The sequence below is a fragment of the Dunckerocampus dactyliophorus genome, chromosome 19 (assembly GCF_027744805.1).
Source record: "Dunckerocampus dactyliophorus isolate RoL2022-P2 chromosome 19, RoL_Ddac_1.1, whole genome shotgun sequence".
Lineage (NCBI taxonomy): Eukaryota > Metazoa > Chordata > Actinopteri > Syngnathiformes > Syngnathidae > Dunckerocampus > Dunckerocampus dactyliophorus.
Genome location: NC_072837.1, coordinates 5,746,084 through 5,761,668, shown reverse-complemented (window position 1 = coordinate 5,761,668; position 15,585 = coordinate 5,746,084). Strand labels below are relative to the sequence as shown.

At 43.1% G+C, this 15,585-nt stretch overlaps 2 protein-coding genes across 2 annotated transcripts; one reads left to right on the top strand and one right to left on the bottom strand.

The window, feature by feature from the left end:
- Positions 1-247: 247 nt before the first annotated feature.
- hadhb (hydroxyacyl-CoA dehydrogenase trifunctional multienzyme complex subunit beta) lies at positions 248-5,984 on the top strand. Its single transcript, XM_054761752.1, has 16 exons — positions 248-332; positions 1,111-1,183; positions 1,284-1,325; positions 1,401-1,497; positions 1,578-1,622; positions 1,755-1,854; positions 1,933-2,020; positions 2,226-2,413; positions 2,502-2,682; positions 3,353-3,474; positions 3,555-3,634; positions 3,715-3,762; positions 4,841-4,928; positions 5,200-5,274; positions 5,351-5,515; positions 5,586-5,984. The coding sequence occupies exons 2-16, from the start codon at positions 1,114-1,116 to the stop codon at positions 5,619-5,621; spliced, it is 1,425 nt and encodes a 474-aa protein (XP_054617727.1). The 5' UTR covers positions 248-332; positions 1,111-1,113; the 3' UTR covers positions 5,622-5,984.
- Positions 5,985-10,067: 4,083 nt separating this feature from the next.
- Positions 10,068-14,755, bottom strand: LOC129172629 (uncharacterized). Its single transcript, XM_054762584.1, has 7 exons — positions 14,611-14,755; positions 14,032-14,157; positions 13,401-13,873; positions 13,208-13,307; positions 12,495-12,600; positions 12,312-12,382; positions 10,068-10,259 (listed from the first exon to the last, which is right to left on the bottom strand). Exons 1-7 carry the CDS (start codon positions 14,668-14,670, stop codon positions 10,068-10,070), a joined length of 1,128 nt encoding a protein of 375 aa, XP_054618559.1. The 5' UTR covers positions 14,671-14,755.
- Positions 14,756-15,585: the final 830 nt, after the last annotated feature.

Here is a 15,585-nt window from a genome sequence, read left to right as displayed (position 1 = left end):
TTAGAAAAGTTGAATGACGAAAGGCCCTTTATAGTCTACTAAAATACCGCCAGAACAAAAATTGTCATATACCAAAATAGTAAACTTTGTTAAGATAGAAAAAATACTTTATGACGTTTACATCACTAAAAACGAATGGTAAAAGTAGCAGAACAAAACAGTTGCGTTGTCAAAACACTGGTGACGAGTATTTTTGCACTGGCATATACTTGGACAGCTAAAAAAGACGTGGGTCCTTTACAGTATGAGCGGGTTTTGTAGTCCAGCTGAGTTGTGCACGGCCAAGCCTTTGACAGGGAAGCAGCCTCTGTGAATACGTACTTGAATTACAGGTAAGCGCGTTGTAATTAACATGATTAATACGTAGTTTTGCAAATGTTTCAAGTGTGCTATGATCGCCTGACAAACTGTTCCAAAACGGAGTGGGAAACTACGATAAAATGAATGTTGGCAACAAGCTAACACTCTCAGTCAGCTTAGTCTCAGTCAAGTTAAAGAATGAAATATTTATTATTGATATTTGTATTTCATGTTGGGTATACTCTGACTGATTTAAACATACGACCTTGAAATACTTCTGGCCCCATTTTTAGTGTGAAGCGGGTGGCACGTCGTCAGGTTAGCAAATCTAGGTGAAGGGTCATAGACGGAGTGAGTTGACTGGGTGACCGTCAATGAAATGTGTTTTATTCATCCATGACGCGAGTGACATTAAACGTGGCATCATTTAAATAAATTGCTTTATTTCGGGCGAAACGTAATTTCCCAAGTTCTTCTATATGTTGGCACACGAAACCACGTGACCTGCTATAGCCACTATTTAGTTCATCGGTAAAGCAAATATGGAATCATGACTATGTATATTTGCTGTACATATACATTTAAATTAACTGTATATGGAGAAACACATCAAGCGCTGCTCTAAACAACTGAAAACTCCGACTGTACAAAACCTTTTAAAAATATGGAGTTATATTTATTGCAACAGATGTTGGTTGTTTTTGGTAACTATTTTCTGATTTATACAGCCACGCATTTTGTCGTGTGTTGGCAGCAGCTTTAAGACCCCGTGCATTTGACTGCAATGTTACAATTAGCCTTCCTTTGCAGAAAATGATGGCTTCTATGCTACTAAAGTCAGTGCGTCGCTCACCTGTCAGCCCGAAATGGGCTGTGCAGTTTGGTAAGTATAACACTTAACATTACAAATTGTTCCAAAGTACATCAGTGGAGGTGCTATTGTGCCACCTGTTTGGTTTTGAAGTGGATTATCTTTGTTTCAGCTGCACGATCCCTCGGTACGACGGCTGAGCTGCAGGCTCAAGGTAACTGCTGCTTCCACATTACAGCCATGAGGATGGATGGTGCTACTGTGCTAACCTTTGCGATTGTTTTCCCAGCTCAGACAAAAAGCAAGAAGACACTGGCCCGCCCTGGTGTGAAGAACATAGTGCTGGTTGAAGGAGTACGAACCCCTTTCCTGGTGTCTGGAACTACGTACGTCTTTACTTGTTAACACAGTTTTAGTCAGACAAGTGAGCTCAGTAGCTTCAAGTTGACTTGTTGTATATTTACAGGTACGCTGACCTCATGCCTCATGACTTGGCCAGAGCAGCGCTACAGTGAGTGCGTTAAGAGTTATAGAGGTCCAGTCTCAAATGTTTTGTCATAGCAAGCAATTGTATCAGCCTCTATATGGTAGAGAATACTGTAAGCGTCTGTTGCTGATATGATGCTGTTTTATTTTTTAATAGGGGTCTGCTGCACAAGACGGGTATTTCCAAAGATGCTGTGGACTACATCATTTATGGAACGGTCATTCAGGAAGTCAAGACAAGCAATGTGGCAAGAGAGGTATGAAAACAGACATGTACATTTTAAACGTACCAAGGGCTGCTGCCGGGTCGTTAATCAATGTCGTGCTTTACTCAGGCCGCACTCGGAGCAGGCTTCTCTGACAAGATCCCAGCTCACACGGTCACCATGGCTTGCATCTCCTCCAACCAGGCAATGACCTCGGGTATGTCAGGGCTTCTTGAAAATCTTCAAATTCCAAATGACAAAATGAGATGAAGGGGAAAAAAACCTTAAATAATCTCAAGTGTATATGAATGGAGATGTTGGATGGTGTAAAACCAAGATTGAAAGCAGGAGAGCCCAATCCTCGAACAGAAATGTATCCCATTTTTCTTGTTTTTTGCCACGTTTCCCTGTCTTCTGTCCAGCTGTTGGTCTAATTGCTGCCGGCCAGTGTGATGTCGTTGTGGCAGGCGGAGTCGAGTTCATGTCCGACGTTCCTATCCGTCACAGCCGCAAAATGAGGAAGACCATGCTGTCACTCAACAAGGCTAAGACCCTCGGCCAGAGGCTCAGTTTGATTGGCAGCATCCGCATGGCACACTTCTCACCAGAGGTTCATATCCACTAAACACATCTACAGTACATCCTGGATATGTATTTATAATATGACACCTTTCTGTATTTGCTATATGTGTATGTAGCTTCCTGCTGTCGCAGAGTTCTCCACAGCTGAAACGATGGGCCACAGCGCTGACCGTCTGGCTGCTGCATTTGGAGTCTCCAGAGTGGAGCAGGATGAGTTTGCTCTGCGGTCACACTCTCTTGCTAAAAAGGCGGAGGAAGCGGGTCTGCTGCAGGATGTCATCTCCTTTAAAGTGCCAGGTGAACATTGTACATCAACCTCATGTGTATATATGATAGATTTGAACTCGAACAGTGTAGCATGCACCATTTCTCAATGATAATAATAATAATCATAGTAATATTAATATAGTGTTCCCTCGTTTATCGCGGGAGATACGTTCCCAAAATAGCCCGCAATAAGTGAAATCCGCAAAGTAGCCAACTTCATTATATGTTTTAAGGCTGTAAAACCCCCCACCATACACTTTATACACTTTTCACAGACAGGCATTAACGTTTTCTCACATTTCTCTCTTGTTTAAACATTCGTTTGAATTTTAATGATCAACTTATAAGTGACACAAGAAATTAAGTGACTCGCGCGTATTTCACTGCCGTGACCGTGCCTTTTCGTCCTGGCGCCGTCCCGCTGTCCTGTAGCGTTTTTGTATCCTCGTTAAAACATACTGCTGTAGTCGTCCTCCGACGAACCCAAGAATTTACAAGCTAGCAATGATACAGGAGACATGGTGGCATGAAGGAGATTGGCTGTAGACCATTGTCACTCAATCAGGACGCAAAAAACAATGGGAGGTGCAGACAGACGAGAGAGGGAAGAAGGAGAGAGACACTCAGCTTCCCACAATTCAATTCTTCTTAAAGGGCCAGGCTCGGTCGGTAACAGCATTCATATGCTGTGTCTTTCCAGGCCGGGACATTGTGTCCAAGGATAATGGCATTCGTCCGTCCTCTATGGAGCAGATGGCCAAACTGAAACCTGCCTTCGTTAAGCCTCACGGCACAGTCACCGCCGCCAACTCCTCCTTCTTGGTAAGCACATTTGGTGCACCTCTGTGTGGCCTAGCCATGTTTTCTTGCCAAACATCAATGTGCTTTATTCATGCTTTTAGACTGACGGTGCCTCTGCTGTGCTCATCATGTCTGAAGAGAAAGCTCTGGCGATGGGCTACAAGCCTAAAGCCTACCTGAGGTAATTGTGCCTCTTCTTTGCTTAGCTAGTTTTCCCCAAATTGACACTTTGTTGATACTTTCTCATATTTGTCCTTGCAGAGACTTTGTTTATGTGTCTCAGGATCCTAAAGATCAGCTGCTGCTGGGGTGAGTCTATTCTTCCTATCACTGTACCGAGAAATCATCCACGGTCGACTAATTGGAGACTCTAAATCATCCATCAGTGTGAATAGTTTTATATATGCCCCTGTTACTGGGTTCACCTGTGACCCTGAAAATGAAGGACTGAATGAATATTTTTCTTACAGCACACTAGCAGATCGGACAACATGTACGCATGTTTTGTAGATGGCGTGCATTTTGACCCTTGAATAAGCTTGCACGCTTTGGTGCTCTCAGGTACGCATTTTGATGCGTTTCACCAGCGCTGTGATGCTGGAGCATAACGACGCTATCAGTCTCTGCGCGTAGCATGAACCCCCCCCAAAAAATCCCTGATGATGCTGATTGGTCGCTGTGTAGAACATTATTTAGTGTATGTGTATATGACTCATCCACAGGGCGGACAGCCCACCTCTGCGTTTGCCTTATTGTCCAATGTTTCTTCTGTTTGTTGTTCATTTTAATGCCTGGTACAACTAAAGGTACATTTGTTTGGACAAATATAATGATATCAAAATAGCACCAATGTTGTCACACCTAAATTAGTTCCAGCTGTAAATAATACTCCCCTTTTCTCTTCGATTACCATCGTTTGCTCATGACGGGAAGATAACAAGTTAGTCAACTACAGCTGTGCTTGCTCAGAGTTGACGTCACGGAACCCACAATGAAGAGCTTTAAAAGGAGGGGTATACAAAGTGTGGCCCAGAGGCCTTTGTCTCCCGTGGCTCATTGTGTCATTGCCCGTGGTAAATGGTAGAAATAAAATAAACATTAAAAATGGGGGGAAAATAGAGCAAACTGCATAATATAACAAAACACTTAATAATTAATAACTGAAAGTTTTTCTTTAAGTATCATTTTTTTCTAGCTTTTTTTTTTTTTTTTTTTTTTTAGAGAATGTAAAAAAATATATATCAAATTGCCCTGAATTTTTTTTATTTTTCAAGTTGGCGGGGGAGGACTACTCCTAGCACGTCTTTGAGTTTGGCAGGTCTGCACTATTTCATAGTTTATATTTCCTGTGATGTAAGATAATAAAACTGCTGTCTGATCCTTTCAGGCCAACATACGGTACACCCAAGGTTCTGGAACGTGCTGGCTTGACCATGAATGACATTGATGTTTTTGAGTTCCATGAGGCGTTTGCAGTAAGTTATTAAATATTTTGTGAACAGGATTGTGATAGCTGTAGTATCCGTGATGCAGCAATGACGCTGGGTATGCTGGATGATCATTGCACTTACTTGGATTCCAATCAGATTATATGATATATGCTTTTTATGTATTCTAAATTAATGTCTTGATGACGGCATTTCTCAGAATTCACATGCAATTTATTTAGGAATTGTAATTTCTAGTTGTCTTTTGACTTGTCTGTTAACGAAGCAGCTGTACTGCATGCCTGTGTTTGTGTTCCAGGGTCAGATCATGGCAAATCTGAAAGCGATGGACTCTGACTGGTTCGCCCAGACATACATGGGCAGAAAATCAAAGGTAAATCCTTTTTTTTGTTGTTGTCTTTATCCTGTAATCAGTATTGTCTTGACACGTACCTAATATCTCCTTCAAGGTGGGTACTCCTCCTATGGAGAAGTTCAACAACTGGGGAGGCTCTCTGTCTTTGGGTCATCCGTTCGGCGCCACTGGCTGCAGACTGGTCACCACAGTTGCACACAGACTCCAGAAAGAAGGAGGACAGTACGGATTGCTGGCGGCGTGCGCTGCAGGAGGACAGGTGAGTCATTGCAGATCATCAGTCATCAGCTTCATCTTTCTGTTGACTCCTGACATGTTTGTTTTTCCAGGGCCACGCCATGGTGATTGAAGCCTACCCACAGTAAAGCATGGAAATGATCGCCACTTATTAGCTTCATCACAAGAACACACACTAACAGCCAGACGACTGAGTGTATATATTTGCACCACGATGCCTTGACAGAAAGGAGTCGGTCTACGTGTGTGTGTGTGTGTGCGTGTGTGAGCCCAAGCGAGAACAACATTGTGTAAATGGCTGGTAATTTATAGCGGTGAAATGCTTGTTGCCTTCTTTGGATTTACGCACTTGCACGAGCATCATGTCCACTCTTTGAGTCCAATGTATCATAGCAAAGTTAAGTCCTGAAGATGAGCTAACATTATGCTAATGTCTGTACATGTTAGAATATTTTTTCTTACAAACTGTTGGAATTAAATGTGATGATACAGATCAAGTACCCAATGTTTTTATTTTACCATTATTCCACGCTGATGACAGTTTTCCAGTACCCTGCTACATAAATATACATAGATCTGTTTTCTATGCCGCTTATCCTCACTAGGGTCGTGGGGGTATGCTGGGTACCCTGTGAGCCAGCCAATCACAGGGTACATATAAACAACCAATCATAATCATTCACACTCACATTCATACCAATGGACAATTTAGAGTCTCCAATTAACCTAACATGCATGTTTTTTTAAAAGTGGGAGGAAACCGGAGTACCCTGAGAAAACCCATACATATACCTGTATAGATGCCCAAGCGAAGATTTGAATCCAGATCTTACCCATCTCCTGACTGTGCTAACCACAAACATGCTAACCACTAGGCTGCCCATAAGTACATATACATATGTTTTAATAATTTCTTAAACTGACAAATGACTTAAATGTATTGTATTCTTTATTCTATGCTATGAAATACAGTCCTTTTTATAACTGACCAAACACATTAGGTGAATTTGCACAAGGTATCGGATGGGTATCCCCGCTACCAGCCGGAATTTTACTCGGTATCGGGTTGGAAACTAAATCCGTGGTATCGCTCATCACTAGGTGCTACCAAGAGGCAAAATCCATTCTATTGCTACTTCATAACATCAGCTAAATTCCTAACGATGAATATTGCTTTATCATACCCGTCTACAGTACAGTACAGGAAGCGTCTAAATGGTTGCCTCCATGTGACCATCATCTGCATAAAGATGATGGTCATGTTTTATTCAGCAAACAACAAAGAATAAGATCAATGTATGGCAAAGCTTTGTGTTGCAGATGGGCCAACCAATAATTTTGGGGAGGAGAGAGAGAAGGGGGTTGGGTGGGTGTTTACTGAAATCCTGATTTCAAATGTGCAGAGCCTTCTTCTTTTTTTGGCATGCAGGCTCTGCACCAAGATGTGTCAGCAGTGACTGCACAATTAATTGATGGTGAATATTGCTGTCTGCCTCTTGACTACTTGACTGATGTTAATGAGGTGGTAAAAAAGGATGCTCAGGCTTCCTGGTGATGTTTTAAACAACATGAATATGGAAAGCTAGGGGCGTGAATGGCAGGTGACTTTAAAAAGTTGCGGTGGCTTTATAGAGAAGGATGATATTTGGGGAAAGCTGTGCTTCAGCCGCTCCAGTGTTTGTCTAATTCACGGAGGATGGTTGCGTTTATATCAACATTTCCTCGCTTTACACCGCCCGCCAGGGAGTCTGCTCTCAGGTTGGGGCCTTGTTAACATAACTTCAGACAGACACTTCCGTTTAAAATGTATTTAAAGATTTAATTCTTCCAGTTGAAGCCACGCTTGACTCGAGAGTCGATTATGCAGCCGAGCCTGTCACCGGCTGCAGGCGGAGGGAATAAAACCAATGTTTTACCGCCAAGGCAAAACGCCGCTCAAATGTAAATAGCGGGGAGAGAGACAGGCGAGGTTTTGTGTTTTTAAAGCTTCAAAAAAGCGCCTCAACCCTGCGAGACACCGGAGACACGCAGACACGCGTCGACATGGCGGGCCGCCTCCCTGCCTCAGTGGGCCTTTGATCACGCACAACCTTTTATGGGGGATGACTGGCGAAGGCACCAGCCGCTGTCACTACAAATCTACACATCTACTTCGGTGAGCGCGCGGGGAGGGTGCGGGATGCACGTGGGGTGGGTTTTAGGGGGAGGCGTTGCGGAGGGAAAGCGGGGTAGCAGAGTCTTCGCTTTCATCTCGTCTTCTCTGGCTTATGCGCGCACCTGCTCGAGTGTGCGCACCTGCTCTGCGCGTGGGTTTCACTTCACGTCACGCACTTGAGTTGATAGCATGCTAGCTGTCTATCAGAGGTGTTTTGTACACAGCACTGTGTCAGTCGACCATTAGCGTTAGCCAGCAGGCTACTTCCTGGTTCACGTAGGATGACAAACAGACAGGGGGTGCCATTATGATTCTGGGGGTGGACAATTCCTTTGACTTCCTGGCAGAGTGAAGAGCCACACCTGTTTCTTAAGCCTTCTCCACCGATTTCGGATCAACATTTGCAATAAAAGCGTTGTAACCCATGTATCAGTTCCAGTTCCACTTTCCGTGTCACTTGAGCTGCCGTTGTTCATTAGCAACAAAGGAAGCTAACAAGCAAAATACTCAGCATCAGGGTCTCTCACCGAGTTGCCTCACCAGAAAACACCGCCGCTTGCACTTTGGTGGAACTTTGAAAGGTTCATGACGGCGTCAGAAGAGATGGCGTAGTGACTACACAGAAGCATAAATCTGCTGGAGCCACAGCAAAAATGATACAAGAGCCGCAGGTTGCAGGCCCCCGCCCTAGACGGAACAAATCAATATGAACCAAACACAAACAATTAGTGGTTCGCTCCGCAACATATCAGAAAAAAGGCAAAAATGTCAATCACGGTCAAAGTGTGAGAATAACACAAAGATAACAGGTCTGCTCTCTTGAAAACCTTCACAATGTAACACTGCCCATCTGTCTAGCATACCCGATTCAATTTTGGCAGCAACTACGAAAATTCCCAAAGTGGAGTTAGCTCAGTGGTTTTCAATGATTAATTAAATGTTTTTATGCCCCCCCCCGATTTGAACTCGAAATTGAAACCAGGAAAATGGAACAAAATGGAGAACTCTGAAGCTTAAAAGTGTATTCAAGAGTCAAACTGCATGTTGAGTACAATAAACTTGTACATGTTGGCAGGTCTGCACTAACATTAAAAGCACTGCCCGCCCCCTAACAGTTCACCGCGCCCCGCCCCAGTATTTGAGAAGAACTGTGTTAGTTCAAATACTGACACTGGAAATACCAACTCTGCAAAAAATGGCAACTTCAAACCAAAATGACTTACCTGGAGGGGGCAGCCTCAACACAGAAACTTGCTGGAAAGCCAGCAAACAACATAGGAGGAATTATGATGCTAATTTTAAGATACTGACGATCAAGGAAGCGGTCATCAAACAACAGTCAAGCATCTAAGAAATAGTTGTTTCGTAAAACGTTTGTCTTAAAAAAACATTTTCCAAAAAGGAGTCTTGAAAAGGAAGTACATATTCATCATCAAAAGAGGGCATAATTAGATAAAACAGATCCAAAAGACTTTTCACCATATGCATTTCACATGAGCTTTCCCTGTGAAAAGCTCACAAATGCGATCATTTCTGTGGCGAACGTTACATATTTCTGATGAAAAGGCAAGTACCAAGCACACAAACAAAACCCACACTTTAGCACTTGATGGCTTTGGCAAGATACTGTGTAACAAACAGCAAAACACCAAAACAAATCTGTGCCCTGTGAGATAAATACAAACACAAACTATTCATTTTGCAAAACTTTGTCCGCAAAACCACACAATACCATTGAGGGTATTTATAGTTTCCTTTCACTGCAATTTGTATCACGCTTGAACACATCCTGCTGCGTACGCTTCATTAAAAAGGCATTTCTTTCAGACAGCGAGGCTTTTTTTGTGTGGATTCTACAGGGAACTTTGTCATCCTCTGCACTCACATGTGTTGCTTGCATCAAGCAGATACAGGTGGGTGTTGCAGCTTGGTGTGAACCAAGTGGATTATGAGGAGCGGTAATTGGCTGTCCAGAGAAGCTGTTTGTGTATACAGTGTCTGTGTGTGTGTGTGTGTGTGTGTCTGGAGTTCATCATGCTCCTATAACGGACAGTTAGCCTTGCTGGATGGACCCGATCTCCTGTCGGGATTGTAAATGTTATTGATCAGTGTTTGGATGGAGACAGTGTTCCCTCACAGTGCTCTTGAGTCATTAGGAGACACACACACACACACACACACACACACACCCTCATTAACAGTCTCACACAGTAAATAACACACTGAGTGCAGCATTGGGGGTCATAAAGGGTGTGTGTAGCAGCAGATTGTTTTGTATGTATACATGCATGTGTGTCACTGGAGATGGCTGTGCACTGCTGCGTGTGAGTGTGTGTGTGTGTGTGTGTACGCGTGTGTCAGAGTCTGTCAGCCGCCACGTCTCGTGTCAGGGCGAGAGGCGAGACATTAACAACTTCTGTCATTCTGCTGACAAAATGGTGGCAGAAGATTTCCCATGGTGCCCTGATGACTGCTGGCGTTTGTCAACAAGCCCTGTCACCGCCGCCGTGAGGGGAGGGTGGAATGGTGATGGCGGTGAAGGCGGTGGGAGGGAGTGGAGGTGTGGGGGGGGGGAGGTTGGTGACAGGCCCTGGACCTGTTCCCATGAGCACTATGTGGAAAAAGACAGAGGTGTGTGTGTGTGTGTCAAGGTGTGCATAGAAAGGGGGAGGCATACATAGACTGCAAGGAAACCAAAATGAGCTGTCACTGCAATTCCCAGGATGCTTTGCTGTTTAGCATAGCAGCAACAGCAGCTATGAAAACTGTGCGTGTGAGTGTGTGTGTGTGGGCCGGTAAACCGATAAGCTAACGCTGTCTCTCTCTCTTTCACACTCACACACACACACACTCTCAGATAATTAAGCAGAGCAGAAGCTCCCCCTGACGCGAGGCAGGCCTCATCTGCATTTTGGCCTCCGGCACGCAGTTAGGAGCAATGCCTGATGGAGGGAGGGATAGAGGGAGGAGAAAGAGAGGGAGAGGAAGAGAGAGAGCGAGGGTAAGGAGCCAATTAGTCAGCTGGATGGATGAGTGACTGACAGCAGTCTTGACACAGTGCACACTGACATGCTGCTATACACACAAACACACACACACACACACACAGCCCTGCTCATGCTGTGCTGCTATTTCTTCTTCTCACCTGCATCCTCCAACAGCGCCCCACCCCCTACTGGGTCAAAATGTCCAATGACCTTGTCCAATGCCAACACCCACTGTGCTTTATGTCCCGCCTCTTTCTGAGCTAAAGAGGTCATAAGATTTCGCAGGATATTTTGTGAGGAAAATAATACACAATGTGTCAATTTTTTTGTAGATTACCTACTAGTGTGAACATTAAGGTAGAAAAGTAGCTTGTGAAGGGGTGGCTGGAGCTCATTTGCTTGTATTGTACTGTGAAAAAGCCTTAGCTCACCACCAGCTTTTGTTTTAAACTTTCAAGGTCCCATATTACCCTGTCTTTCAACAATTCTAAGGTCCCACAATAGTGTATTCAAAGCCTTGATGCTGGACTTTAGACACTTTAAAAGTACTTTTAGTAAGCCCTATTAGGAACACACTGGTTTGTGTGTCTGGGGCTTTAATGTTAATGAGTTATGTTTGTCCACACCTGTTGCCGACAGCGTGTGTGTTCTGAAGAAGCACAGTTGTGCACATTATCCACGTTTTACACTGTAATTAGTCATGAAACTACTCCGTCATAAATGTAATTACCAGGGAAATTAATTACTGTTACTTTTTTGAAAACCTTCAAATATGTAGAAAAACTTGGATTTAGCTGTTTGTGCCGTTGAGTGATGTTTCACAAGATTTAGAGGGTTGAGCTTGTGACTTGCAATTCTCTAGGGGGCAGTGTTTTCCTCAGTCAGCACCCGCAGCTTTTGTTGACTAGCTATGTAGTTTCCTGTGCAGTAGTACTGAACAACAGCGACTGACGCGTCATCCATATCGTTGATCTTATGTGCGCATGAGAATGTGCCACATTGTAGTGTCAGGTAACGACGTAACGTTTGAAATCGTCATTCATTTGATTATCCGTCACTGGCAAACAATAACGTTGTTACTCCCAACGATGAACGTAATAGATGCCATGTATCACATACAACAATGTCCCAAGAGGGACTGGGAGAGGAGGACACAAACGTTGGCAACACAAGCATCGCCGACATTACAGTCACATTTTAACAGCAACATCACGCCAGACTAGCATATTCACTGAAGAAAACCCAAATGATCAAATTTACAACCCCCTTTGACGGATTATCAGCAGAGTTCCAGTCTTTATTTTAGGATGTGTAGCGAAGCCTACTTGTTATACAAAACTGTCCTCCATCCATCAAATGTTCCTGTGCTGTTGGTAGATTATTGGACAAGCATATATGGTCAGAAGACACACAGAAGAAAAAGACAACCTGATTTTAAGCCTACTATTTATTTATAGTATTTACGAATGTTAAAATTCATATGTTGCAATTTAAGCCTTTTTTTTTTTTTTTTTTTTAAATGGGAGAGGCTCATTTGTGCAAGCAGGTGAAGAGCTGGGTGATGCTTAGGTTGATGCATCTGTAAAAAGGTGATCATCATTGTGCTACTTGGTGACAAAGCCATCACAACATAGCGTTGGCATTTTCTTATCACGGTGTCAAGACAGCAATGGTACCTTTTTGATGTTGCAGTTGCATGTGTGACTCAGCCAGTTCATATCCTCATCTGAGAAGTCCAAAGTGATATCTATTTATACACACAAGCAGCAACATTCACAAGAGAGGTTTCAAAATGTCAGCATCCAGGAGTTAAAACAAGTGACTGTCAGCCATCTTCTCCTGAGACATCAATACATTACCTCCAGGAGAAGACATGGAGCTGAGACATTTTAGTCCATGCTTCCCTGTCATCGTACACAGCAAGGAGATGTTGACCATGCTGAGCCTCAGGAAGCTGGACATACACTAAACACAGTTACAGTACATTTACTAAAGTGCAGCAGGAAATATAAGTGTTTTTTGGTGAAGAGAGTACTGTATATACATATACACATTTTAAAACATACTCGAGCTTAGTGTTCTCCCAAGTGCGGCCCAGGGCCATTTGTGGACTGCAGGTTGTTTTGTAGTGGCCCGTGGCACATTTTAGAAATAAACTTATTACAATGGGAAAAATAGAGCAAAAATGCTAAATATAAAGAGACAAACCTGACCTGCTGATACTAATAACTAATAATAAAACAATGTATTGTCTTTAAATATGGATAAAGTTTTTTGGTTTTGTTTTTTTTTTTGCCTTTTTACACAATTTTAAAATACATAAAACATCAAAGTGGCTCCCCGCATCCTTTGATTTTTCGCATTCGGCCCCCTGCTCTAGCTGGATTCACGTGCAGCCAGCAGATGTGCTGAAGTCTAGACAACTCAATCTTCTCGTCATGTTATGATTTTCTTTTTTTACAATTTTGGGGTGTTGAGGTTTGGGTTCAAGTGAAATATCAACATGATACAGAGGAGTGGAGACTCCAACACCGTATGAGGGGGTGATATGCACACGACCATCCTTATCCACCGTTTCTGTGAACGTGGGACGACACAGACGCTCCCACAGCTTCTGTTTGATGGAATGTCCCAGCGCAAGGCTGTACGGACGGGTCCGGCCTTTCTTTGACCTACGACAGAAACAATGTCAACGTTAAATGAATAAACGCTTGTAATAGTGACAAAACATGTTGGTTAAGTTGACATTCTGAAGCCAAACATACCTCAGTTTGGCATCCACCACCTCATGATAGATGCGTTGGTACTCCTCCACTGGGAGGTTGTGGATGGTCAGTGGTTCAGATGAAGAGGAGATGGGGGGCAGTGGGACACGAGGCAGTATTGACGCCACTGGTAGGTCATCGTGTGGGATGGCTGAAGGAGGAATGCGTGTCTCTGTTGGTAGGTCAACATGGATGGCCGAGTGAGGAGTGGGTGTCTCTGTTGGCGAGTCAGCATGTTGGCTGGCTGAATAAGGAATGGTTGTCTCAGTCGGTTGGTCATCATGTGGGATCACCAAGGCAGGAATGGATGTCTCTGTTGGTAGGTCAGCATGTCGAATGGCTGAGGGATGAATGGGTGCCACTGCAGGTAGGTCTTCATGTGGGATAGCCGAACAAGGAATGGGTGCCACTGCCACTTGCTGGATGTTGGAGGACTGCTTCCTCTTCAGGGGAGCTTTGGACCACTGGATTTGCTATAAGTTCAACAAAGGATGTCAGCCTCTGATGTGTTTACTACTCACAACATCAGGTTTGTAATACCACATGAAAAAATGTGGTGCTTTGGAATGACTTCTTTTTAGCACATTGCCATATTTGGACTTTTTTCTCCAATTTTGACATACATTTTTACCTTGTTCTCCCTGTAGTAGGGAGACTTCATGAAGGCGGCACGCTTCCTTACACCGCCTGCTGCCAATGCAGATCCACCCCCGCTGCCATGGTGGCCATGACTGAGCACAATGCTGGACAAGGTACACTGCAACAACATACACATATATTTCACAAAAGAGGACTGTCAATCACATAGCTCAAGAAGTACTTTATAATTTAACAACACATAGTATGTGTTCTAGCACATTCACTTGACAGACTTGATTCACGCTTTCCCAAAAATTGTGAAGAATATGCTTCTGTTACTCTACCCCACCTTATACCTAATGATTTTATAGTAAATGATGCTATTTGTGTTTGTTGTGTACACAGATTAACCTAACACAAGCCCCTTGGCGAACGAGTTTATAGCTTTACTTTCACGTTATACTCCTAAAATGCTTTAACACACATTTACTTGATAACATTCCTTCGTGGTTTTGTATCGTCTTTGTGGAGTACGTGTTCACAGAATAGCAACGTTAGCAAACATAACCGTTGAGGGCTGGGGATGCACATACAGAATGCGTCCAAGACCAAGAGTCTAAATAAAACTTACATTTGGCATCATGGGAGGATGCCTCCTATTTGGTGGTATCAGTATGACTGATGTGGACATATTTACTGGAAGTCATAAATTTTCTCAAGAGAAAAGTTTCGTACAGCACAAGCGTCCGACACGCACGTCTCTGCTTCTTCTGTGGTAGTCCAGAGAAGTTTAAAAGATGCACCTCTGGCGTATGACGTAAGAGATCACGTGATATTCAACGTCCACATCTACATCTTGTGGACTTTGCTGATTATTTTATTGTTGTGATTTTGTTTTTATTATTCTAAGAGATTTTGGAGGAAATATATTGGATGAAGTTAACATTTAAACAAAGATAAATGAATAAACCGAATAAGTTCACAAACTACCTCAAAACTACAACTTGTATCTTCAACCAATCACAACCGCTGAAGCATCACCATCATTTATTGGTTGTTGACTGATACATTCACGAACATCCGAAATTTTTAAAACATCAGAGACTTGAACAGTGGACGCTTGGTTTTGCGCGAAACTTATCTCAAGAAAAAAAATGTGACTTCCAGCAAATATGTCCACACCAGCTATACTGGGATCGATAAATATGCGTCTCCCCATGATTCCAAATGTGAGTTTTACACTTTCTTTATTAAGTTGTCCATCTTTGCAATGTGCTTAACCGTTAACGCTTCCTGAACACCACGACGGTTATTTTTCCTAATATTCTTATTTTTCGACGACAAAACCGATATATCATTAATTTATACATTACGTTCCCAGGTAACCGTGTGTTAAAACATTTACAGGTATAAGTTGCTGACATTTTTAACATTTAAAGTAAAGCAAACTCGTGAGCCAAGGGGGCAGTGTTATCCTGCGACAACACAAAATAAAAACTGCAGCGTTTACTCTAAATCCATCAATCCTAAGGTATATTTATAATAGAGCTACATTATAAAGTGAGAGTTATGTTACAGGGAAGGCATGAATCAACTCGTCAAATTA

Bases quoted from the DNA above. Each gene is read 5' to 3' on its own strand.
- hadhb (XM_054761752.1), top strand. From the start codon at position 1,114: ATGATGGCTTCTATGCTACTAAAGTCAGTGCGTCGCTCACCTGTCAGC. The intron at 1,498-1,577 runs GTACGTCTTTAC...GTATATTTACAG, and splicing joins TTCCTGGTGTCTGGAACTAC to GTACGCTGACCTCATGCCTC. The intron at 3,475-3,554 runs GTAAGCACATTT...TCATGCTTTTAG, and splicing joins CCGCCAACTCCTCCTTCTTG to ACTGACGGTGCCTCTGCTGT.
- LOC129172629 (XM_054762584.1), bottom strand. From the start codon at position 14,670: ATGTCCACATCAGTCATACTGATACCACCAAATAGGAGGCATCCTCCC. The intron at 13,874-14,031 runs GTAAAAATGTAT...TTGAACTTATAG, and splicing joins CCTACTACAGGGAGAACAAG to CAAATCCAGTGGTCCAAAGC. The intron at 10,260-12,311 runs GTACCATTGCTG...TTTTCCACATAG, and splicing joins GCAACTGCAACATCAAAAAG to TGCTCATGGGAACAGGTCCA.